This window comes from Malurus melanocephalus, unplaced genomic scaffold, assembly GCF_030028575.1.
Source record: "Malurus melanocephalus ecotype Western Australia unplaced genomic scaffold, MMel_1.1 scaffold_137, whole genome shotgun sequence".
NCBI lineage: Eukaryota > Metazoa > Chordata > Aves > Passeriformes > Maluridae > Malurus > Malurus melanocephalus.
In genome coordinates this window covers 1,007,137-1,033,955 of record NW_026623369.1, presented here as the reverse complement: position 1 = coordinate 1,033,955, position 26,819 = coordinate 1,007,137, and the positions used below count along the sequence as shown (strand labels likewise).

General features: G+C 37.0%; 1 protein-coding gene across 3 annotated transcripts in view; it reads right to left on the bottom strand.

Moving 5' to 3' along the window:
- ERCC6 (ERCC excision repair 6, chromatin remodeling factor) overlaps positions 1–26,350 on the bottom strand; it is a 44,939-nt gene extending 18,589 nt beyond the window's left edge. Inside the window, exons 1-8 of one of the 3 annotated variants that reach the window (XM_057370985.1) lie at positions 26,215–26,350; positions 25,035–25,468; positions 22,557–22,677; positions 21,163–21,271; positions 18,783–19,509; positions 11,351–11,476; positions 7,478–7,636; positions 3,395–3,530 (exon numbers count right to left, since the gene is read on the bottom strand). In XM_057370985.1, the coding sequence (XP_057226968.1) occupies positions 3,395–3,530; positions 7,478–7,636; positions 11,351–11,476; positions 18,783–19,509; positions 21,163–21,271; positions 22,557–22,677; positions 25,035–25,465 (1,809 nt within the window). In that variant the 5' untranslated portion in view covers positions 25,466–25,468; positions 26,215–26,350. The other 2 variants (XM_057370984.1, XM_057370982.1) reach the window with 2 other exon arrangements.
- Between the last annotated feature and the right edge of the window lie 469 nt (positions 26,351–26,819).

Here is a 26,819-nt window from a genome sequence, read left to right as displayed (position 1 = left end):
CAAAAAAATCTAAATGGCACCACGAAGAGGCTTCAAAAGAACACATTATAATGTTTAATAATGTAAAAGTTGCAATAAAAAGMGCTAAAGCACTTAGTACATATTTAACAAGAAAGCTACTTCTTGGAGCATGGTACTAGTTTTATCTGAGTTTGGTCCTTAACTCAGAAATAGAACCTTTGGCTAAAATACAGGTTCCATATGCAGTCRTGCCACTAACTGTAACCTCTGAAATTTATTTTCTTCACATATAGATTATRTAGTCTACTGTGAGGCTTGAAGGCCTAAAATTTTCCATGTGTAAAGCCATCTTCAAGTAGATGGTTTTGCAGCTGCAAGCACCATGAAGTAACAATTACTTTTTAGGACTGCATTGTGCATCCTGCATTTGACCAGAATAAAGGAATGCAAAGTTATGGATTTACAAATGGTATGTGATGAACATCAGGAGGAATTGTTAACCTCAGTGACACCTGTTCTAAAGATTAAGAAGTTAGAAGTTCAGCCTTGAACTCAAAAAATACAGGCTCCTTCCATATGTGGTATGTTAAACAAGATAACCAAAGTTCATGTTGCCTCTTGCATTCTATGATTTACAAAACATCATGTGCCAACAGAAACTTTGAAACAACAGAACAAGCCCTTCGTTTTTTTTTTTCCAATAATATCAAAGTTTTTCTCCTCAGCTTCTGTTCTATACCATGAATAAAACACTATTTGTGATCTACTACATTAGATTTACTTTGTTTTCTCTCATGCTTAGAGGTCTCAGAGCACTCAATGTTTATGGATCTGATTTGAGTGTAAACYGTAGTAAGAGCTTAAGAGCATAAGACAACACCGCAGAACACATTTAGCCACAAATGCTATACCTTGTTCAAACTGAAAGCTAACTTCACAGGGGAAGACTGTCACTTAAAGCTGGTTGCACCCATTTCTCCAGCTTCAGCACATTTATCATCATAAATGAACTGAACGATCTTCTATAATCACAAATAATAATAATAATAATAATAAAAAAGGAGCAAGATTTACATTTCATCCAATTGCTTTCAACAAGCTCAAAAGTCTTGGAAGTCCCTCCAACTTACTACTGTGTCTTCCTTTCACCATCTAAAATAGCAATCTGCTTTCCTTAGTGGAGAGCTGAAGGCCTTYCTTTAAATTATCAGTCATATTTCAAGGGGTGAAACTGGAAATTTACACTTCCCTCCTTTACTGTCAAAAGTTTCTACCGTTGTTATTTTAGAAAACAAATAATGTAGTCTCTCTTTTGAAGGTCCACCTATGATAAAAACGACACAAATATTATAGCAGTGAGATGTCTCAATGACTGAGCTAACACAGGCTGACAAGATTTGTAGCCAATCTGGTGCTCATAATTCAGGCTGTTATTTTATACTATTATTGCGAAAATCCTATAACTGCTTGCAAAGAAAATCAAAATGAACGGGTAAAAAGGTAAAAAATCAGTTTCACTTACCACATTGTTCAAAGTCCATTTGTAACACTAAAAAAGTGTCACTAACTGAACAGATGTGGGAAGTGCAGACTAGAATCAATTTATGATATAACAATCAGAACAGATGTCTTCCCCACTCTTCACTGTGAAGTGAAATACTTCTGTGGGCAACTCTGAAGAACTGGGAGACTGGTTCTTGCATTAGTGCTTGTGTATCTGAGAAGGTGCACCAGAAAATGCCTATTTGTAAATGCACATAAGTTCACCAATGTTGAAAGATTTACTATTTGCTAAGATTTCAGGATTTCTGACAATGTTATGGTATAAATTACGTACATCCATCATACCTAAAACATCAACTTAAATTTTATCAAATGAAACTTCAGCTGTTGTCTGTTTTCTGCTATGAAATACAAGAGTACTGTCTTGCCTTATGGAACATCTGTCATTGCTTAACCCTTTTTCTCCAAAATTCTCATTCAGTTGTTTTACGATTCATCTTTGTTTCTTAGAAATCACCTGGAGTAAATCTCTTGTCCTCTATTTTATGTGATATATTTTCAGTGTACAAGTGTTACTTGTGCTAATTTATCAGTAGCAAATTTTTATTGCAGGTATAAGGGGAACTAGAACCAGAAAGTTGGGCTTTTTCCTTACTTTAGCTTGCTCTTCTCTGATTAAGGGGCATCTAGGAAAAAAAAGGTGTATGAGGTTAAGACCTTATCAGCAGTGACACTTGTTTAAAGCATACGCTTGCAGCTCTTAGAAGATGAGGCAGTAAGTTCAGTTCTCTAACTCTGCCCAAAAGTATTTATAYTTTTAAGTTACTGAATATGCATTTGAAGGATGCCAATGGGAAGGCGAAATCCTGAAAATYTGACTATTCCTGCAGAAGGAAAAATTTGAGTCAGTCTGTCAAGTTCATTAATTAACAAATAGCCCAAAATAAGCACCCMTGATTTAATTTAGGAAGACATGTGACCACGTTTTTGAGGTCAACAGACTTTCAGGGCTTGAAAACACACCAAGTTAATTGAACAACAGGAAGCTATTAGCACATTAGAGTGTGCTACTCCTTTTTTGCCATGTACTGTAACTGCATCAATTACTTCAGAATACGTTTAATCAAGAGCAATTAAGCACCATATAATCTTAATGTTATTACAAGAAATTCAATAAATATTTAAAGAGAAATTTAAAAATGCTCTGCTGAATCCTGAAAATCCATTTAAGCATCTGAAATATAAGGCTAAGGGAAAACAAAAATCTTAAGCTTTCCTTATTTTGTTTCRGCAAGGTACCAAAGTTTGAAATTTCAGACAAGTCAGGCTTTCCAACTTCAGAAATAGACTAAGAACTTGCATATAAAGAGACTGACAAAGAAAACTGAAAGGCAGGAAGAGCACTGCTTGAAACAATGAAAACCAACCAAGTAACTCTGTCATTAAAGAAAATGAGMCTAAGTGATATCAACTGACAGCAACCAACTGAAGAGAAATCATCCATGAATGCAAAGCACATTAAATAACAATAATCAATAACACAATGATGCACAGAAATGCAAGAAGAGAATTCACAAGTGCTACAAGCATTTATCTGCTGTACAAGCAGTCTAGTCATAAACTCTCAGCATAGACTACAGCAGAAAGAAAGGTCAAGCAAGCAGCTTGTTACTATGTTTAATTYGTTCAGGCAACAAAAGTCTTCATCATAATTTACATGTATTCCTTGTCATCCCCCTTTTAGTCCAATTTACTACCAAATCTACACAAGACAATGAACTTTTTGTTCCTTTAAGACAGTCAGAGAAAGGGCACAAGCTCTTTCCTACACAGAAGCATTAAGCAACAGGGGACTTTTTTTTTTTTTTTTGCTAGTGACAAGAAAAGAAAAAGAAGTCTCAGGAATTACAAAATGGATGTCAATCATTACCTTACTCTTGGTATAAGAACCAGTTTCATGTAGCACAGCGACTCTGAATGGAGGCCACCAAGTGTGGAATTCTTTTACCCATTGATGCAACACAGTAGCTGGACAAACAATCACTGTTGGACCCAACCCCTGGTACCTAAAATAGAGTATTCAAGGAAAAAAACCCTTAATGTGAAAATAATAACCTACATTAAGTGGCTCATTAAAATATACACATATTAAAAGGACACATTTTACAGCTTAAGTGGAATATGAGAGCTATGGAAATTAATTGGCAATTTGTTTTCCTGGAAGTCTGTTTTTTTAAAAGACGAAGGCTAAAAGAATCTACCCACTGAACAGTTAATGGATGCTACTATCAAGATAAACAGAAATGGAAAAGCTCCGAACAATAAGGCATAAGGGAACTTCCTCCTGCAATGTTACAAATCAGGTGYTAGTAACTGCTGTTTGTATAAGCAAAAAGAAATCATTACCAAGCAATTATTTTATTACTTCTATTACACAGAATGTGTAGCTAGAGYCTCACAAGTGGACTTACACACAGGTGTTCTGCTTCATGTTGGTAATACACCATACTCTCATCACCACAGTTAACAGACAAGGCAAGGACTCTAAAGCTTGAGATTACATCATCCATGAAGCTGAGATCTGAGCTTGTCTCAAACTAAGTTTCTTATTTGTAATTTTATTACTGTTTCTGAGAATTAGTAAAGAAGTTTGAAACAAAGTCTTCAGTCTATTAAGTTCCAAGCTGCTCTTGAGGATAAGAAGCAAAAAATCCCTTCCGCACCAGCCAAACAAAAAATATTACTGCCAAAAACAATCATATATGACATATATTAAGTAGTGGTTACTAGCAGTTATTTTTCAAATATATTTGCTCTTTAAAAAAGGAACAAAATGACTTTGCAAACAAAGGCAACAGCTTCAGTTACCACATCTGTGATACGTGTTATCATATCTGTGCCTACGTACTATTCAAGTGGTAAAAAATAAACAATTCAAAAGATCCCCGTATACATTCAAGATCACATGTTGATAGCAATAAAGGACACCAGCAACACCGTGCTTAAAAAAAAAAACCAAAAAAAAACCCCTTAATGCATTCAGAAACTGCTGACATGAGGAGATAATATTCTTTACTAAAAGCTTATACATATRCAGAATCACAACTTGGATGTTGCTTATTATGAACAAATACTATAAYACAACCTTACAGGGTCTAAAAACTAAAAAAYTWAAAAAATCCCAGMAATCCAAAGGGAAGTAAGAACTTGGAGATACAAAAAATAGCTTCAACTATGCTACGAATCCAAATAACCACTGCTACTGCTTTTGCAAATACCTACAGCAAAAAAGCCATCTTTCCCAGAACACACTAGTTTCTCACACCTCATGGGTAGTAACCGAATACCTCTGTAGATTCCCCTGGTCTGTAACACACAAGCTCATGTGCAAGGTTTATCCAGATTTTTTTTCCCTTAGATAATAGAAAGAGTTTGCACCTCCCTGGATCAATTTTCAGAAAATCCACTCTCCCTCCACTCAGCTGTGTGAAAACTCTTCTGTGTCTAGTCTGGCTCAAACCACTTTCCACTAGCCAACATTTTATTATTCTCTTGAGAGCTTTTATTTATTTATATAAAAGAGTCATCTAACTTCTTCCAGYCTGAGCTGTTTCACAAAACTAAACAAATCATGTACTCTTGCTTGCTACACTTAGGAGGCATCCTTCATTCTCTTAATCACTGCAACACTGCAAGATTTGCTCTGCTGCCCTTCCAATTTGTATTTGTTTTCCTTGAACGAAGGTGACATTAAAAACATTTGAAACCAAAGTCTTACTACTACCAAGATAATGATACTGCCCTAATCCTACTCCAAATACATTGTCATAGCCTGTTCTGTCCCTTTGTCACAGCTGCAATGTACTAATAGCTCATGGTCAGTATCATATATGACCAATATATCCAAATCCCTTTCTTCTTCTGTTGTTTCTGGTTTATAAAGYCCAAATTCACAAGTATCCTTTATCTGTTGGTATTTAATTGGATGCAATTAGAATTGTACATAAGATCTATTCCTGCAAGTTACTACAATGAAAAAGGTAGATTTAAAGATTATATTTATAATATAAATATAAATATAAATATTTATAATCTTTAAATACTCAAAAAATTAGCAGAGGAAAACATGTTTCACTATAGCCAAATGTTGCCAAGGACTGGCAAATCATGTTTTCAAGCTGAAAGGATAACCAAACCCCAGTGAAAATACGAGAACGGGGCAGCAAGAGCAATAAGACATTTTCTGGGGCAATGGATTTTTATTTACTTAAGCACCATGGAAATTAATCTCTGCCACTGAAAGTAGAGATGGAGTTGTTTATGTTTATGTCTCAGTGTCTTAAAGAGGACAGATGGGAAATAATCAGCGTCTAAAATTTCTGTYAGTTTCTCATCTGATGTCTCAAACAAATGAAGGCAAGTCTGTAGTGAAAGGTTTTTGTTACACACCAAGGTAACGAGACCCAAGCTAGGCTGGAAGACACTAAGTGCTGACAACACAACTTTGTCCACTCTTAGTGCTGGCTTTGCAGCCAGGCTGTCCAGGAATTCTCCTACYTATCAGACTACACATCCTTCAAGGAGAAAGAAGTTAATCAGTGTTACTGKTTACCAGTATCACTGCCTTCTCAGTAGAGATGGCAAAGATCAAGTTGTTTASAGTGTCTGTCTTACAGCCCACAAGCAAAATCAGAGCAAGCTTCAACAATGTATCAAACCTTGTTTCCTCCCACAGACTTGCCATCATGATGCACTCAATGACATGCACCAGCCAAAACAAGAATGTCAACAAATTATCTTACACGCAGAAAGAACASCAAAGCCTAGATGGGCAAATCAATTTTTGCCTTTTCAGTTTTACTGTAGTTACACACTATTTAACAGTGTCAAGAGATGCCTCTGAAGGATTTCCATCAACTCAGTGGTCTCACAAATGGGGTAGGGAATATAAAATAATTTGTACAGTAGCTTCCTTAACCAGGCAGCCATATTAAAGTAGATCAACTGGCTTGTGTGATGAAGCACTTGTGGAGTTTTTTTAAGACTACASTAGGAGGCAACTGGAAAGAAGACAGGAGTATTTTCTCTTTAAAGCATTCTTTAATAAATTCATGTATAAGCTGAACATAACTTAAACATACCTCTATACAAAGGTAATTATTTTTATTTAGTACAGTAGATTTTGGTTTTTKGGGTTTTTTGTTTACTAGAGATAGTTGCTAAATTTCATGTAGCTATTTACATCACTTCTATTTTCTACAGAAATAGAARCGTGAAGTGTTATTGCATGCATTTGCAAATCTGAGGACACAAAAAAGTATCTTACCAGAAATTTCACCTACGAAGAAGAAATTTCAAACATTGTTCAGTAATAAAAAAACATAAAATATCTTGTAAAGACAGACCAGTCGCATGAGCATACGTTTTGAAAAGCAACAACAATGGAAGACCAAAAGCAGGTGGAAATGCCTCTGTATAAATTACTGGTTTTACTCTTACCACTAATTTTTGGCATGGGTAATTCCCTGCCCATCAGAAACTCTAACTTTCATCACAAATCAGCTTGCTACTTCCTGTAAAACATTTACCTGGTGGCTTGCCAGAACAAATATTTTAATGTAAAATTTAATAAATGGAACTAAAGGTATTACATCTAATTTAAAATTCCATATTGTGTAAACTATTGATATTAATGTAATTGAGTTTGTAAACAATCCATTTGTGGAAGGTAACCTTAGACACTGTATTGACCCAAAATATCTAGTGCGGCTCATCTGCAAAATGAAGCATCAATGCCTGGAATTCATTAAAAGTGTTACATGTTTAATTTTTCCTGCCCTACAGCTCCATTGTCTCGTAAAATTTTTCCTTTGATGTCCCCCACTAAAAGAATTAAAGGAATATTGTAATTGAAATGTCATTAATAATTCACAGGACCCTCCTCCACCAGTAATACATCTGATGAAATATTAATTGAGCTCCACAGACTGACAGTCTGCAGAGAAGCACTTGCCTGTAATTTGAACCACGAGTCCTCATATTGCTGTAGCTCAGACCTGCCAAGAAGGCAATTATCTGAATGGTCTTGCCCAATCCCATCTCATCTCCCAGAATTCCTCCTGCCTGCTGGCAGTGCAATTCCCAAAGCCACCTAACACCTGTCTGCTGGTACCTAAAACAAGGAAAAAGAAGATGGCAAATGTTTGATAATACAGATCATAACAGAAAGTACTCATTAATTAATCATTTGGCAAGGTTCTTATACCAGTTACAGTAACATGCTGGATGTGTGTTTTACATGAGTGCTGTATTTACTAGGTCATACATTTTTGATGCACTCAGACATTACATGTGACTTTTGTTCTTTATGCAACACTAAAACATTTCTAATTAAACTGATAGTCATGGTAATTAGAGGGTATTTTATTTCATATATATTTTAAGTGCTAAAAGCAACTTGGAAAGTTATTCTTATGAAGCATTATCTTTTCAAAAAAGACAACATGCAAGTAAAGGTCTAGTAAATAATATTAGGACTGAAGGAAAGGGTTGGCTTGTAAGGCGTACAGACTTCATACTCCACTACAAAAACATATCACACCTGCCAAACCATCCTTTTTTTTTTTACATGAATTTATTTAATAACATTTAGTATCTTTCAATGAAGAAAATATCTAAGGCAAAGCAATAGAAACTATTATAGTGAATGGGATACAGCAAAACATTATGTGGGAGCATCAGGGCAGTTCCTACACCCAGTCCTTCACTGGAAATCATACAAGCAACAATGCAAACCACATTCCACTTAAAAGAAATGGACTAGAAAGCAAGATGTATGATTGCAAGCTAAAAAGGTGAAGATAGGATGCTGGATGGAGAATCACTTTAGGACACACCWTTTTATAACGGCATGAAATAGTGAGGCCAGTAGGAATAACACACCATATGTGTGGGTTAAATTGAAAACAAATGAAATAAGTGATAAACCGTATCTCTAAACCACATTAAAAAAGAAATCCAAACGTGTTTCAGCACCTCAGTGTCTTGTAATTTACAGGAAGAAAAAGGTTAATTTTCTTGATGGTAGACATTTTTGGAGTGCAGAATGTAGCAAAGAACAAAACACTTATTTTAAAATAGAGGTTCATTTTAGGTGATTTCTTGTGTGCGTTTCAAAATCCTGTTTCTGTCCTTGAACAAATAATATTTAGGACTACTGACAGCTAATGACACTGGTGTCTAGAAAGTACTAYTAAAAATCAATTTATGATGAGTTTGGTATGGATTTAGAGAATGCTAAATGGAGACAAACGAATGGCTTGAGTAGTTAAAAAAAGATGATCAAAGAACACATCTAATGGTTCAGACATCACACTATCTACTTGTGTCTCAAAAGCATTACGTGATGAAGCCCTTAAGAAACCCTTTTATTAGAAATTAATTCACCTTAAAATGCAGCAATCTATAAAACAACTATAAAATGGCTTGCAGTATCAGCTATAATTGGATTAAGATGCTACCATTACTACATTTTATGAAGACAAAATGTTTTCWGACAAACATTACAGAATTGAAGGTAACCCTAATTCCAGTCAGAAGCTGCTCCCTCAGGCTAATGTTCAGCATGTCTCTTCAGAAGACAACCATTCAATAAATTCTTGATATACATTGGTATTATTTCTTTTAGGATTGCATACAAAGTTTCAAAATTAGATGAACTTATAAGCATATTTCTCCCTCTCCTTCCTTYTCCTGAGAAAGTTTCACAGTAGATAATTAAGCTTTTGAAAAATTCTGCTCCACAGTTATCTAAAAATCTAAAAGATGCAGGTRCTTTTTTTTGTATAATCATATAAATATGCAATAATTGTAACTATGCAAAAGTTAAAGGAACACACACCCTTCCATTTTTTGTGGTTATATGGAAAGATAAATTCTTTTCAACCTTACTCTTTTATTCCACCAATTTTTATGTTTTTTCTTTTTTAATTCCAAAAATAATCTGGAAGTAAAATAAAAGTGCTGCTGGTATTCCAAAATAGTTATATTGGACTATATTTCACAAGAGCAATCATGCTGTGATGCATCCCTCACAATTCATCACAGTAGCTACAAGTTCAGCTGCATCGTTGCAGAGGCAAAATTGCGTTTCAGATTTATCACGGAAATCACACACTAAAAAGAAATAATGATGAGGCCTGTTTTCTTTTTTATACAGTCAGCATTCTCTGAGGCTTAGTGCAGACAGAATAAGACAATGTTTGCAGGTCTGCTTAGTTTTGTTCCACAGCAGCATCAATGCTACTCCTGCTCAATGTTCATCAAAGCAGACAAAAGCGCAGGGAAGAAGCACTGTCCACTTTAACAGGCTGACCAAAGAACAAACCTGAGGGTCTCCTATTTCTAGCATGAGSTAACTTCTTTGGAATTTAACTATGCAGGAAGACCACTTAAAATACATGCTATACATGTCCTTGGGTCAATGTACTTCCATGTTTTGTASTAAACTTGCTCAGAACTCAACAGTTTAATGCCTATTGACTATGGGCTTTCCTACATTGGAGATCTCGGCATTTAAGTTACAAGTCAGACAAATCATTCAACTCAATTGATCTTTCTAACCACTTAAGAAGTTTTGCCAACTGACTCATGCTTGCAGGGATACCCTTCATTAGTGAGGCTTCCATCTTCAAGATTAATTTTTAGTGACTACTCTATTTCATTTCCCTTYGGGTTGCTCAGACCACACATCCGTCCTCAAGATGAATACTTGTGCAGTACCTTCACATAAACAACTGGAGACCACATATTGGCTCTTGGTTCCAGCAACCAAGTCATTAATTCAAGCCCATTTCAGAGCTAGTACTTTCCTTTTGAAGACTACAGGACAACAGTAATAATTTCTTTGAGGTCAAGACTAAGTGGTTCTCTTGGAAGGGATACCACACATGCCCATTATAAACCAGGGCTTTCTACTASACAAAGATTTTAAGAGAGTTTGCTTTTGAAAGAGATGTTTTTCCTGCTGTGAAAACACTGGCAACAAAACCGAATTCCAGTCCATTATCCCTGAAATTTAAGGGAGAGATTATGGATGAAATAACTGGTCAGCTGCTAGCTTGTTTGGGCTGTCTTTTGTAAATAGTTTTTTTTGAGATGAACATGAAAGCATCACTGGACACTATGTCTTAAAAACTTGAAACAGAACACAGTTATGCCCAAACCTGTAATTAAGCATGAAATAATTAAGGAATGAGTTGTAGAGTGCTTTCCATCTATCCGATGAATTAAGAATTCACTCTCTATATTTTAAAATCTTACCTGGCAAAATGTTCAATATTACTTTATAAATTATAAGTAGTTACTTTGAATAGACTTTGAGTAGTTACTTAAAGAAAAAATTGTCCCTATTTTTTACTGGCACAAAATTTAACTCTACCCAATCAGAGAAACACCATRTTTGTTTTCTTTTATCACATGCTACCAACACCTCATGCTTCAAAGTGAAGTTATTCTACCACTCCACAATTGCATTARGAGCAAGCATGTATCAATAAAAGAAAGCATTTATAAGAATAGACAAGGAGAGCTTCTTAATTCATAGTGTAGCTAATACACATTTACAATATTCACATCACACAGTTATCATCTGTATTTTCATGTAACTGCATTTTGTGTTTACAATAAGTTAATTGTATTGTAGATTGATCCTGAAAACTTTTTTAAAGGAAGAATTCTACTGAAACAATTGAAGTAAAAGTTGAGGCATCATTCACTGAAATAAAAGCTACAGCAAACGGCCTCTGGAACTCACCATAACTATTACTACTAATATTATTAACAGCATACACCAGCATAATATTAAAATAAAGTACAAAATACATACTTAAAAAGCTTTTTGAAGAGAAATCCTGGTACTTTGAAACCCTCTTCAAATTCAACATCGCTTTCTTCAGAAAGTTCCTCAGCTGCTTGATGTTCTTTGTTCTTCAAACGTTCTCTTTGCCACTTCCTGGAGTAACACAAGGAGTCCACATTCAATTAGAGCATGGAAAAGGTAGTCTATGAAAATGACACAGTTTTTGATCAGGTAAAAAAYCCAACAAAAACACATTTGCTGATGTCTTGATTTAAAATAGGAATCCTTAGGAGGAGAGAATTATGCAGATAAGTATCCGATATACTAAAATGTACATGTTTTACGGCTAAGTTACAATTTTCTACAGACAAAAACATTAGTATAATGGAATCAGCAGTTAATAGCACAAAAAAATCTGGCTGCTTTGAACTCTTGAATCTCCCTCCACCCTGCCAAAACATCAAGAAAGTTTAGGTATTCCAAAGGTATTTTATTGATTTATCCAAACACTTAACTGTCTTCCTGTATAGGAATGAGAGGCAATGTATACTCTTATACAGAAGACTCAGAAACATCATCATCTTCAGGGCGAGATGCTCTAAAYCTGTAAAGCAGTCATTATTAACAGAATGAGTTTTATCAAGTTTTGAAATTACACTGTGATTTGTGGTTTGCAGCCTCATCTTATTTAGACTCCAGGYAGCTTAGAGAATTACCTTCCTGTCCCATCATTCCCCTACTGCTGAAAAAGTACCAAAGGATCTTCAATATTCCAACAAAATTATGAACTTATGTTTCAGTGACCCAAAACCCCAAATCTGCCTCTAAAGGTAAAATGTACTTTAGCTGGACACGTACTATCCAACCAACAGCACTTCACTGACAATTTGGATTTTGCTGGAATTCTCTCATGAAAGTGCCATTTACTGCAGGCACACTGAATGTGGTGTATAAACTGACAAAATCACCACAGAAACTGGCAAGGTAGAGAACAGATTCAAAGCACCCATATGCTACTGTTCTGGATGCAGTGCAAAAGCAGACTTCCACTTAATGATCTCTGCATATCTGGCAAATTTGTTTAAAAACACTTCTGTTAGGAACAGGAAAGCAGGGAAGAATTTCAACACTTCAAATRAAAAACAATCATATACCCTTTCTCATGAAAAAAAGCTAATTACATGAGGTATCAGCAGTACCTTTTGAGAAAACACTTCAAGTCCATCCTTATAGAACTAGTAACAAACTTGGTGTTGTTTCATTAACTGAAAATAAACACCACCTCCAAATACACAAAAATTACAATCGCTGCCAAGAATGAAAGCACTGAAAAACTAAGACAACAAAATGTTGGACAGGTTTAGTGAGCCAGTTTCACTGAAGCATATTTCGATCTCTTAAGTCAAGATGTCTTCAGAAGGAAAAATAATGATGACAAAAAAAAGGGCATGTACTGGGGAAAAATAAGATAAATGAAGTGTTYGGTTTGCTGATTTAAACTGATGAGTTGGTAATATTTATTATCAGATTATTACTTCATTATATGAAATAATGTATCCACCTATGTAGTAAAAAAGAACTTACTAAAAATATGCGTCAGTGTTTTCCTCTTTTACATACCTATCCTAAAACAGGAATAGAAATCTCTTAGACTAACAATCTGTAAATACTTGATTTAGAAAAATTACACTCATGCTCTGGAGTCTAACAGACAGATATGACACATTCTAGAGTCACAGCATAAACATGCATTTATTTTTCCTCAGTACTACGATGTTGTGCTATCAGGCACAGAGGGTCTTTCTCTTCTGAATTCCAGAAAAAGGAATTCAGAGTGACAAATGCTGATATGCATTGCTTCAGACTGTGTCACTACTAGAACTGGGACATGTTAGAACTTGATTATTTCATCTGACTGGGTTATGACCAGACTCAAACCAAGAAAGGAAACTCCTACTTACCACACTAAAATCAAAACAACTACCGATTACAAAGCTTCCAAAGCGATATCCATAGTAAACAATCCACATTAAACCCAAGCAGGGCAATAATTTGTACAAGAGTTTGCTATTAATTTTGTACTCCACCGYGCATCACCACCAGCCAGCACTGGAGCGGCAGCCTCCCCTGGGAAGGAGCAGGTTGCCCTCTAGTGTGCATTGGGAAAAGTGATCCAGAAACAACCCAGAGGAAACTGAGACTAATGCAAAGCTGTCCAGGAATTTAGGGCACTTCACCTCCATATAATTACTACATTTTTTGGAAGAAGTGTGATCGACATTGCAATTTCTTCTAAAATTATCTGAAACCTAGAAAATATATACAKCTAAAATTTGAACTAATAAACTCTGAACTTAATAATCTTCCTAAAAAATTGTTTCCTTTTTACATACTGTATCTCTTTTCTTAATTGAAGTACTACATCTCTTCCAAATGTCTAGAGGTTTTTTACCATCAGCTACCAGTTACAATCAATTACCAGTTTAAAGAAACAGCAGCAACTTCCTATCACAAACAACTTTCAAAGTTTGAAGAAGCTATTCAGTATCTGAAAGATTGTGAACTTAATGTAACACACAGTACTAAGATGTTCCACACTAAAATATTATTTTCTTTAGAAAATTGTAAATATCCAAATGGCTTTTGGGAGCCACGGGAGGACAAACACCATTTCCAAGATCAGATCAGTCTGATCTGGTCTTGCACCTTCCCCTAGAAGTCAAACTTTGGAGGGAGAAATAGTGGTAGCTCATCTCTGACTTACATATACTGTAATGTACTGTCCATTTGCTCAATATATTCCTTACATACATCAATTAAATATGATTAGTATGCCTAAACAATCAGAAAACATAGGTTTTACTATATCACCAAAGTCTCTTCAAAACAGAAGCGTGACCTTTCAGAAATCTGTCTTATGTTGTCCATTGTCACTGACATAAATAGAATTTTATCCCTGAAAGTATGAAAATCATATATCATACAATTAAATTTTTTCTTAATATAAGAATGTATTCAGATACTAAGCTCATTTCCCACTTATTGCAATACCCTAGAAAGAAATTCTGCACCCAAAACAGTAATGAGCATAACTTGACTTTAAAAAAAAAATACAGTCAGGAACCAAGCTGAGTATTTAATATAGTTTGCATTTGTGAAACACAATATGTTTTATATTTTATACGGCTAAGAATCCCTTGCAGATTATTCTAATTTGCTAAATTGAAGCATTCAGTATTACTTTTTTTGATCTAACTTTTTATGGTCTATATATGGGTGGATTTAATTGGTATGTCCTAACAGATGAAATACATGCAGTTAGTAGCACAAGCCCCCATAAGTAAATTAAGACTGATGTAGATAATTACACACTTGAGTTTAGAATGAAAGGTGTACTCAGCGAGTGAGACAAAATACATCTTCATTTGCATCCTGGCTTTGTCATTTTAAAGAGCAGTAAGAATGCTTTAAAAAAGTATCTTTCAGGAAAGGTAGTATTTAATCCTTTTTTAATTTATAACTTTGAAACATCAAGAGATTCAGTAACTCAAATATATCAAAGAAAGCTAGCACATGAAAATTGATATATGAAAACCAATTTAATTTAAAACAGATTTTTTTTAGTATACAAAGCAGTTGATTCAAATGACAGCCAAAACTTCCTGCTATTCAACTGCCTGCATATCACTTGAGAGACATGAAAAGAAGYAGCTTGCCTAGCCTTGCCTCTGTGCACTTGACAGCAAGAGAAGTCAAACAACTGTACTCTACAAACTACACAGAACAGACAAGGAAACACAGATATGGCACTGATCTCCCATTATACAACACGTAATTCTTTCCTTGTAACAGCAGGCAGGTACATACCAACAACASACAACTGGTATGGCAACAGTGTCCATAAGACTGCCCAAGGTTTATTTTGACTCCAAGCTATTACTTTAGACTGACACCTTACTGATGTCAATTATGCAACATATTAACTACATATTTGCAGAAAAGATTACTTTTTTATACTTATGCTTGCTATTTTAATAAATAATTTGAAAAAAATCTTGATAATTTGAAGTTTCCACATCTGGAAAGCTTGAGAATAATACCATAAAAACATATAGCATTTTGCTGTTGAGAAAAGAAACCAACAAAAATGTTTTATTTCCTACACACTTAACAAGCATTCAAAGTTACTATGGTGATGCTAGGTAAAAGAAACTGAAAAACAGGTCCATTTTCACCCTTCCCACAGTTTTCAAAGAAACTGACTCTGCCATGACCTGAGCTGGTTTTGGATGGAGTGGAGTGGATTTTCTTCACAGTGGCTGKTATGGGGCTGTGTTTTGAATTTGTGCTGAGCACAGGGCTGATAATACAGCAATGCTGTTGTCATTGCTGAGCAGGGATTACACAGRGSCAAGGCCTTTTCATGCTGCCATGGTGGGGAGCAGACTGGGGGTGCACAGGATATTGGGGAGACACACAGTCAGGACAGGGGACCCCAACTGACCAAAGGGATATTCCRGATCATATGGCATCATGATCAGTATATAAAGTGGGGGGGAAAGGAGAAAGGACATGGGGATGCTTGGAGTGATGGAGTTTATCATGTGATGGGGCCCTGCTCTCTGGGAGATGGCTGAACACCTGCCTGTTCAGGGGAAGCAGTGAATTCATTCCTTGTTCTGCTTTGCCTGTGTGCACAGCTTTCGCCTTCTCTATTAAACTGCATTTATTTCMGCCCACAAGCTTTCCAACTTTTACTCTTCTACTTCTCTCCTGGTAGGAGAGTGAGTGAGTGGCTGTGTGGGGCTTGGCTGCTGGCTGGGGTTAAACCACGGTACCTTAGCGTTCCACTGGACAGGAGGCAACAGGTTTAAATCCTTCCAGCTCCAGTTTGAACTATTCTAGACAAAGATGGTCACTATTGAGTATGACAAAATAGACCTTTGATAACATCCCTGTTGATGGGGATCAAGTGTCTGAGACATTCCAGCACCATCCTACAGACTGCACCCAGTCTCTGGGTTCAGCTGGTAAAAGCCAGTATGATGGATAGCTGGGAATGTTAATTTTCACTGAATATTTAAATTACCTTAAAAGTGCATGACAGTATCCTTAGTTACCTTACTCTCCATCACCCTGATGCCCCTTGTTACTGTTAACTATTCTAGCAAGTTATGATTCACCTTAAGACATTGACTTTTCAGAATAGAATGTTTTTTCACCTGCATGTCTACAAGGCAACATGGCTCCAGTAACAATAACTAGACTAGAGAAAGGCAAGACCCATGCAAGGGAAAAAAAAAACTGAAATTCCTGATAGCCTAAGATGAACTCTGCATCGCTAAACCTTGCTTTTCCACGTTCCACTGATCACACCTTGCTCTGAGTGACCAGGCCAACTTCTCCAAATAGCCTTTAGAAGGACAAGGGAAGATTCAGCTGCTCTGCTGCCTGAAATTTCCTACAGATAACAGCTCCTGTTGTGACAACAGTCTCTTGTTCAAGAGATGCTCTACAGTCRTGTAGTTAGCTAATTATCATACTTTAACAACATCAGTGTAGTTTCCCCTTGACACAGACCAATCTCTTGAAGTCCCATCTCTGAAAAGTTTTAATGTTAAGGAAACTCATTTTCAATCTCTAAGAGTGTAGGACTGAATTCATTGCCAAGTACAAGACTAGATGTTCAGAAGAATAAAGTAATCCTGAAGGATTTTCCTCTGCCTCTCTCACGGGTAAAATATACCATAATCTCACCCATTCGTTTGCATTSAAAAGTAAAACTGACATGAAACAAGATATAAATGTAAGCAAATGACAGCATTTCTATAGCATTCTTAATATGTTTCTTAATTCACTACATTTTATTTTCTCATGGCATTTCCCATAATGAAGATTACCTGGGGGTGTCAGCATAAAAACATCAATGTGGACAGCTGCAGCTTAACAGCCACAATAACTGTAGCTATGAAATTTTTAAGAGATGTAGTGTTTTGGTAGCAATTACAGTTATTGATATTTCTAAAATTCATTTAGGCTTTTATTGTAACTTCAGTAACCAAAAGAAATGTAGTCTRTGATATGACTTTGCTAAGGATAAATTGTCACAATCTTAACGTTATTAAAAAACGTTTTTGAATGAATTTAAACTGTGAGTCATATTAAAACTTTCAATCAAAATAAATTACTCTTGATGAAAACACTGAATTAAAAATGATTTAATATTGCTCTACTTTAAATGTGAAGAATACAGTTTTATTCAATAAAACAGTAAATATTTTACCAATGAAGAACAATTAATTTTTGTTAATGCATCCAGTAGAAAACATATTTCTTTTTGACCCTTTGGACATTGTTCAGATTAGCCTCTTGCCACAATTTCTATTCAAGGGCAATAAACTATGCTTTAATTYTGAAAACCAGCATCCTGGGATTCCAAACCTATTGCCTTATATCAGCTCCTRATCTGCCTTTCTAACCTCAGATGTGGAAGTGAAGTCAGGCACTTCCAATGTGAGATTTTCTACAACTGAGGGCACCTCTGCTACTAGAATATACCTCTTTCTCCACAGCAACCCAGGCTTCCACCACAGAAGAGATCATGTTCACACCTCTACTTCTTGATTCCTTCTCTGACACACCTTCATTTAAATCCGTTAAGATTTTATATCTCCATAGAGGTGTAAAATTTGAGCCTCCCAAGCATTAATCAAGTTCTTATGCTAGGATTTATCACTACAGCACCACTGACAGTCCTCTTCATTTCTCATTGGAGAAGCTGTTTTCAAGTTCCATGACTTTCTAGAGACWATGTAACTATCTGAAGGACATTCACTAAAGGTAACTCATTAAAACCTGCCATCAACCTGATGAAGTTTGTTATATAAAGCCCAACTCCTATACTAGAAAAGAGACCACATGCCAGTGGTTAGAGAACAATTAAAACAATCATTTTAGTGGTCTTGATCTCTTGACTCCCAGTATGTGCAGAAGTCTCATAACTTCGCTGGCATGTCTAGTTAGCATTTTARCAGCCTAACAAATTGCATGTCATTTCATTGCTCCTTCAAAATGTTTCCAAACAAGATGTAAAAAATAGAAACATCTCTCAGTCTTATTGCTAGGAGCTCAAAAACTGTGCTATCAATAGAAAAAACATCTCAACAACACACTGTAGCTGCAGATATCACCAACACACAGGTTATACAAATTTCATAAATCACAGATTAGCAGAAGGTGATACAGAAATAAGAATCTATAACAACCAGAAAAATTTAACAGCRAAGTTCTGTAATTAAGCTCCATATCTAAATCCTTCTGGAAGGCTATCTATGGTCCTCCTGAGTACCTAATTTTCCTTACTTCAACAGAATCYCTAACAGTCTATTACAGACATTGTCTTTTGCATGTTCAACATACTAATTTGTTAGTATTACCAACAAAAACGTCTAGGACTAACCTTAGTCTCTGTTTATAATAGTCCACATCTCCATCATCTCTCCATCTTCTCACTTTGTGCTTCCCCACTGTATCTTCTTCTTCCTCAGAGCTTGGAATGAAGTCAGTATCATTTTCATCTTCTTTAAAATCCTTCTTCACCAAACGTTTTCTTTTTTTGGATAAATTCTTAAGTTCATAATCAGAATCATTCTCAGCAAGAGAAGACGGCTGTTCTTCTTCCTCTTCTGCTGCTTCTGGATCAAAGAGTTCCTCATCAGGTACATACTCAGACTCCCCRCTCTCATCCTCTTGTTCATGCCTGAACTTCTTGGCCTCAGGATACTTCTTTTCCTTTGGGATCCTGGCCTTTGAATGAATGTGGAGGGCATGCTTCTGAAGCTCTCTCAAGTGTTTCTTTAAACGCTTATCTGTTTTTGAGAGGGCTTTACCACTTTTTTCCTTTGCAGCAGCTGTGGGAGCCTCGCACTGAACGATTTTGGCTTGTGCCTTCTTCTTTGCTCCTTTGCGACGGGATAACTTTCTTCTTTCAGATGACAGCTTAGCTTGGTCTGCTAAGTACTTCTCAAAATCAGATGCTTCAGTTAGTCTTAACTGTCGTGCCTTCCTCTCTGGCTTCTGAGGTATTTTAGTTCCAAATGGAGTCATCTGACCAGTACGAATGAGCTCTGCCCACTCTGTTTCCTGAGCAGGCATAAGCATACTGCCAAGAGATGATGGACCAGGTTCTGCAACAAAAATAAGAATATATGGCATGACTTTAACATCTTCTGTATAACTAAAACACWGGAACAAGGGTGTTACACATACTATCAAAATGCAGATATTCCTGAAACAACACACAGCAGCAAGAACTACCATAAAATTACAGTTCCAAATGATAGAGGAACTCTAGCAGACCACCTATGCTGGCAATTCCACTCATGTCACCATGTTCAGTCCAAGAAACTACTGTGCTCCCATATAAAGCAACACTACCCWTTTCAATTTTATTATTTATCTTTCAGTCCTATTCATAAGCTTGAAATCTGACATTTCAATTACWACACCAGAACAGATGTAAATCGTAAAGAACAGACTGTTCTACCATATGACTCAAAAAAACCCAAAAGAGTCCAAGAAACAATAAAACCAAACCAAAAACCACAGAACCCRTCTTCTTAGACTACAATACTAACATTAGGAAGATGATTTAATGGCCAGATTGGCTGCACAGCATTCTGCCATAAAAGAGAACTTTTTGGTGCACTTACAGTTATTATACACAAACTGTAATTGGTTTTTGAAACCGAAGAGAAAGAAAAGCTCTTGAATTCACAAAGCTGAAGGAGAATTCTGGCCTGAAATCCATAATCAGAGTCCAAAAATTCAAAATAAGTCTATCAGAATTGCCAGCACAGCTTTAAATGTCCCATTTAAAAGCACTAGTATCTATCATACATCTAATGAGTAATGACTGCATCAGGCATGAAACCCCTTCACCTCCATCCCCTCCTRCTGGAACTGCTCCATTTCTTGTTAGGTTCCACTCACTTCTTAGTTACATTTCAACACACTKGGTGCCTGAGTTTTGCTGCATGGACCAATTCAAAGGAAAAGGCTTTAAGATGTTTTTCTACTGAGAAAAGTTAACTGAAGGTTTGACTCCTTCAAGTTTTGTATCAAGAGAGATCATGAACTTTGGGAGATCTAATCTAATTGAGTCACCTGTGCAAGGGAGAAACAGAACAGAATTTTCACCTCTGCAAACAACAATAAAACCCAAAGGTGATGATGCACAAATACCARTGGGATCCAAAGTTGCTCTGCAGAATACTGCAGCTTAGTGACTGTGGCCAACTTAGTTTGCAGACAGCAGGGAGAAAGAGCACCTAGAAAAACACTGAGGGAACATATATCATGCTCTAGAAGAAACCTTATTTTTAATTTAAAAATCACACTGCAGCCTAAAAGAGAGAAGCATTTTCCCCTTCCATTTCTAGTGATACTTCCCAAAAGTAAGAAAAAACAATTTTGTTAATGCTGATTGATAGCATCCAACATATAAAATGTAATTCAATCTTGATGTTAGTCATCTTTATCAAATTAGCTGTGAAAAAATTGTTAGGATTTCCAATTTATTAAGCCCAATACTCTAATGTGCCTCAGTCATCCCTACTCAGCTGAACACAGATTAACATCCATTTTTTAAAACTTCCCACATGAATATGCCAAGATTTGCTAAGTGTGCAGGTGTACAGAGTAAGTGTTCTTAACTCTCTTTTTGAAAGCCAACCAGTGAAATTGATTTCCTTACTGGCAAAAATCTTACAAACTAGCTTCAAACAAAAAAAGCATTACATCAAAGTAGAACACAACTTTCAGCCTTCCCCTATACATACCTTCATCTTCCTCATATTCAAGATCATTTGCTTCATCAGCAGACTCTGTTAATCCAAGTATTCCTTGGAGACGCTTTTGTTTTGCTTTTATCTTCTTTAGCTGTTGCTCCTTCAACAAGAATTAGATAATTTAATTTTTAATCTGGTTAACAAACTTGGTAACCCTTTAAAAAAGACTTAAATCAATATATTTGCAGCATTTTCAACCAAAATCKCATATTCAAATGTTTACAGTATCACACTTGAAACAAAACCAAAAAATGCAAAAAAGTCTCACCATGACACCTGTAGGGCTCCAACCCCAGGAGACACACAATTTTATGTGTTCAATGATCTTACCACATGTGTATAGCAAGATCAGACTGTTTACACACATAAAATTCATGCGCACACTCTGCATTTTTATATACATATCTTAAGGTCATTTTATGAATGTGTTGATTCCAGTGAAAGAAGCCCATCAAAGCAGACTGCCAAGATGGACAGAGAACACCAAGAGATTTGTTCATGATTGCAAGCCTGGGGTTGTGATTACTAAGTCACAAATAACAACTGTAATATTTACTAAGATTTATTTATCACCCCAGAAATTTTGGAATGTTTTGTTACAAAGAAACTGAAATTGTAAATCAGTTTAACATCCCAGTAGGTATTTGCACATGGTTATTTCAGGAGTGGTCACAGCTAATTTAACAACCACGTTTTTCTAGTCCGTTGCCACTGCTCAGTACTGTCCTTATCACTCTCTTAGTTGGCCAAATTATGAGCACRGTGTTGTCCAAGCTGCTGAAATTATCAAGGTTAAAAACCATCAAGTGAATGAGCCAGTGGTAAATGACCTAAGACTGGCCTGTTTGAAGGCAAAGGACAGTAAGTCTCACAGTCAGGTTTATCACTAGACAAAGTATCAGGGTGAATTTCCAGCAGTGAGCTGATCTAGGTGCTACATTCCTGAGCAGCAGAAGTTTCTCTTTTCTCAAATCTCCTTCCTCTTTACAGTTATAGAGGTCTACTGCCTACATCATCCTGATGCCACCTAGATTGTTCTACAGGTTCCTTAACCTGCCACTCCGACAGAAAAAGCCAGAGCAGTTTCTGACAAACCAATGCTTTAAAGAGGCTCACAGAAGAAATGGTGTGTAGTGACAAGATACAAATAATAAAAAGGATTAAGGCAAAGAACATAGGGAATGAAGACCATGAGAGCTGAATCATGCCCTAACAGGGCTTTGCTAATTCCCCAAATACTACTGGGAGGGTTTTAATAAAATTAATGCAAATCAATCTTCTGAGCAGGTCCTGGAACTTCAGTTAAGAATTATATCACAAAAGCCAAACTTAAGACAAAGTACAAGCCAAGTATTGTCAACATGRAATTCCTGTAATCTAATTACCTTGTTATATTTTTGCCGTTTTACAGAATCTAGTTTTCTGCTAATATTTTTGTTGTCAGCAGCTTGAGGTGAAAGTTCCTCAATAATTTTATTTATATGTCTCAGAGATGTTGTACATGATCTGAAAAAACAATAAGATTGCAACGAACTGGTAAATTCTAGGAAGAAAAACAGCACAGTCTCAATTTAGACAATTTAGAAATTCCAGGAGATTTAAGGTAAGATTTAAAAAGGTCTAAAGGTAAGCATATCATATTTAAACAACACTGGAAATACTAAATACTTATAGAAGTCATACATCATAAAATATTTTTAAACCAAATTTTGCTAACAGCAAAATTCCAGAAGAATGTAAACTGAACAACCATTGTAATATTTAGTACTTGAAAGTTACAGGTTGGATGTAACAAGCAATGATTTCATTATTCAAGGTAAACAAAACACAAAACAAAAATCTAAATGGGAAACTCCCTGTTCTAATKTTCTTGAACAGTTTTAATGGTTTCATGCCATTATATAAGGAAATATGTATGTTTCCCTATATACTATGAAATTAAAAGTAGAACCACRTGCTACAACCTACTACCATGTTTTTGCTTTTGAATTCATTTGCAAGGAAGAAGGAACTGCCTGACCATCAGAAGCAACATATCTAGATTTAGTTGATTCATATAGAAGAATATTTAATAAGGATACACAAACTAACATCTCAAAGCACATTGGAAAAGTCAAAGAAAACTCTCCACAACACCTGCAAAGCAGCCATTATTCCCCTCATATGCAAAGAGAAGCACTAAGTAACTCTCTTCAGTGGTCAGGGAGGATATTTTTGGGCTACATTTACTTCCAGCTCTAATCTGGATTCTATCACTGTTATCCTTCCTAGGTGACTTATTCTACCAGCTCCCCAGGAATTAGTGCCATCTTCACTTTTCCATTCTTTTCTAACACTTTTGAAACTTCCCATCCTCTTTCTCACTCTCCAGTTTTGCTGCTTTGCAGTACACTATCCATCTGCACATCTCCTAATTTTGGGTCTTGCTTCCTTGGCCCTGACATCTCTTGACACTATCTTCTTCCACAACACTTCTCGACACTATCTTCTTCCACAATTAACAGGAATTTGGAATTTAAATAGGGTTTAACTTCAAACATTTTTATTCTACTTCTTCTGCTTACATTTGTGTATAAGACAGATTCATGCAGCTTCTACCATGAACTCTGTGCCARCTACTCAGAAAATACTTCTTGCCTGATGTTTCCTCTAGTCAYGTATTCACTGTGCTACAGGATTTTAACCAACTCGGTCATGCTCTACTGATGTCCAAAGTTCTGTTAGTCCCACTGCTGAAAGTCAGCTATACATGTTAATTTTCTCAAAAATCAACTTTCAGATTCTCACATTACATCTTATGCAGACAAGGTTCTGCAAATCTGCATCAACCATTTGCATTCCCTCAAGTAAATCTTGTTTTACCACTTCAAGTGGAAGGTGAAAATAGAAGGGTTAAGAAAAATCATAGSATCCTTAAAGAAAAACAGGAAAACACAAACTAATTGACAGTGGTGTGCACTACTCTTTCAATAACCGCATAATCTAATTGTAATGGTTATGYTCCTCCATTCTTTCTCTCAATACCGTCTTACTCATTATATTCTTCTGCTCTAAAACATCTGAAATTAGATTGCAGTTTTGCAAACTTACTTAATTTCAGATCTCCACACCCAAACTGGAAAATTAATGAAGTGCATGCGTTAAGCATAAGAGAGCTGTGTGAGTTCACACAGGTAATTGAGGCCTACAGCATTCTTAAGCACTAAAAAAACCACCATTTCTGCAATACAGTGAAACATAAACATATTCATCTGCAAAAGTTCAATCAGTAACCCCACAAAGAGACTAGAAACAGAAAGGAAGATCAAAATTTAAAAGACTAGCAGCTCCTATTCCTCAAAGTCTTCTACTAGCAACAGTATCAACGTTACTTAAGCATTTGATTCTTTTAAGGTGTCTTCAAGTACTTCTTAAAAACACTTGTGATAAGGTTGTTTTGGTTGTAGGACATTCAGCAGGTGAAGTCATCTAAGAAGGCATATAAACCCACAAAACATACAGAATTGAGGAAGTCACACTTTCTGACTGTAACTTTGAATAACACAGTATAATGCCATTCTTCACTGCCAGAAAACAGATGCATCTTGGTGAGGTAGGAGACAAAACAGAAAAAGGAGGTGTATTCTACTGTGCTGCCTTGATGCATGACTACATCAGTCAAATAAGAGCAATGAAGCATTGTCTGATGTGAAAAATATTTTCTTCGTTTTTTAAAGGTGAGTGATTCCAGAGTACATTTGGTCTAGTGCGTTCAAAATATCTTTAACTCTTTCAGATTTTAAAAACGTGAACATCCAAAGTCTCATTAGACTGGCATCAGAAAGAACATCAGAAAGAAATAGAAATGAAAAAACACAATTTACCTTAAGTCCTCCAGTACTGACTCATATTCTTTTGATGCATTAGCTATTTTTGCTGCTTTGGTTGCTTCATTAATTGCATTATCCACTTGCTGAAGAACTCCTTGCTCCAACACGTCCTGGTCATAGACATCAACTCCTAAGTCTTTGAGCTCAGCAGCATGTGCACTACATGAGACAGACTGAATCTGCTGCCTGTYGATCTGTAAAAGGGGATGTCCTCTTCTGGGTACCTCCAAAGGAACAGCCATGGAAGTGGAAGCCTGGCTGTCAGAGTTGGGAGTTCCRATACTATTAGCCACACCACTGTCACAAATGCCATTCTGCCGTTCAGTTCCCAATYCCTCATCATTATGCAGGCAATTATTGCTTGAATTAGTGGCAGAGTCTTCTTCTTGGATACTGTCTGGCAGGTGACTCTTGTCTGTTGACATCCTCTGCTCAAAGGTAACAAAGCAGAAGCACACAATCATAAGAACWTTCACACATACAGAGCTCCTCATGACCACAGTGCCCTCCCCCCCCAAAGTAAGCAAACTAATAAGCACATTTATGATACATTCTCAGTGAAAAACCATCTGATAGTCTACTCCTACGTGAATTCTCCCTGCAAAGGCATCTCCACACCAGCTTCCACAATCAAGAGTGGCCAAAACCTCTCMGACACAACTGTGCTTGACCCTCCTGAAAGGTGTTGTTATGAAGACAAACAAGACAAGTGAACTCAGTCTTGTGTGTCAATGGTCATGGTTCAGAAGACTGTGACATAACAAAAACATACACAACATATCCAAACACAAAAAATACAACTTTTGAAACAGGTTAAGACTTGCCATTGAAGGCATCAATTAGAATAGTAGGCTGTAAGCTTTAGTTTGCCAATTCACCTTTATGGTGGAGCATAAAGCACCTTAGTTCTCAGGAAATTAATGCTGGACTGACTTACTAAGGCAAGCCTGGAACTCGYCTGGTTCAGCAACTTCTCCTAGCAGGGCAGGCCATGGGTCTCAGTCCCACCTCACGGTCTTMTCCCAGCCGCTCGGAACACGCCCGTATCGGGCATGGTCCTGCATTCAAGCAACAGGTACCACACCACCCCCCGGTCCGCGCCCTCCGAGGAACCCCGGGCCCCTCAGCGCCGCCTACACCAAGGGTGCTCGGGCAGAAATGGTGCTTCACCCACCTCTGTCTGCGAGCAAGCGCTGGGCTGGGACGGGGCCAGCGGCTGGGACGGGGCCAGCGGCTGGGATGGGCGCTTGCGGGGCTCCCGGCGGGCTGAGGCCGAGGCCGAGCCCGAACCGCGGCCCCGCAGCGCACCGGGAGCGGCACCGGCACCGCCACAGCCACGGCCGGGCCGCGCTGCTCCGGGCACTGCGCCTGCGCGGCACCGCCCCGCGACAACGTCACTTCCGCCCCGGCCTGCGCGGAGGCGTTGTGCGCTCAGGTGCGGCCTGGTGCTCTGCTGGGACGGGACAGAGAACGGAGTCTGCTCCAGGTGTCTGTCTGTCCCATTTCTCTGCCCTTTTACCCCATCTTTATCTCCCCATTTCAGCGTCATGAAACTCCTGCGTCCAGCTCCCCCTCCTTTGAGCTGCAGAACTGAATTCATTTGCCGGCACCCTTGGGCCAACTGTGAAAGCTAGCTGTGTATTCTATAGCAGAATATGTAGCTGTTAATAGTTTCCAAAAATGTTGATGGTTTTATTTCGCACTACAGTTTCTGGTCGTTGACTGAAGATACTCCTTTTTGTCCCATTCCCTTATTCCTTCCTTGTAATGTCTATGACC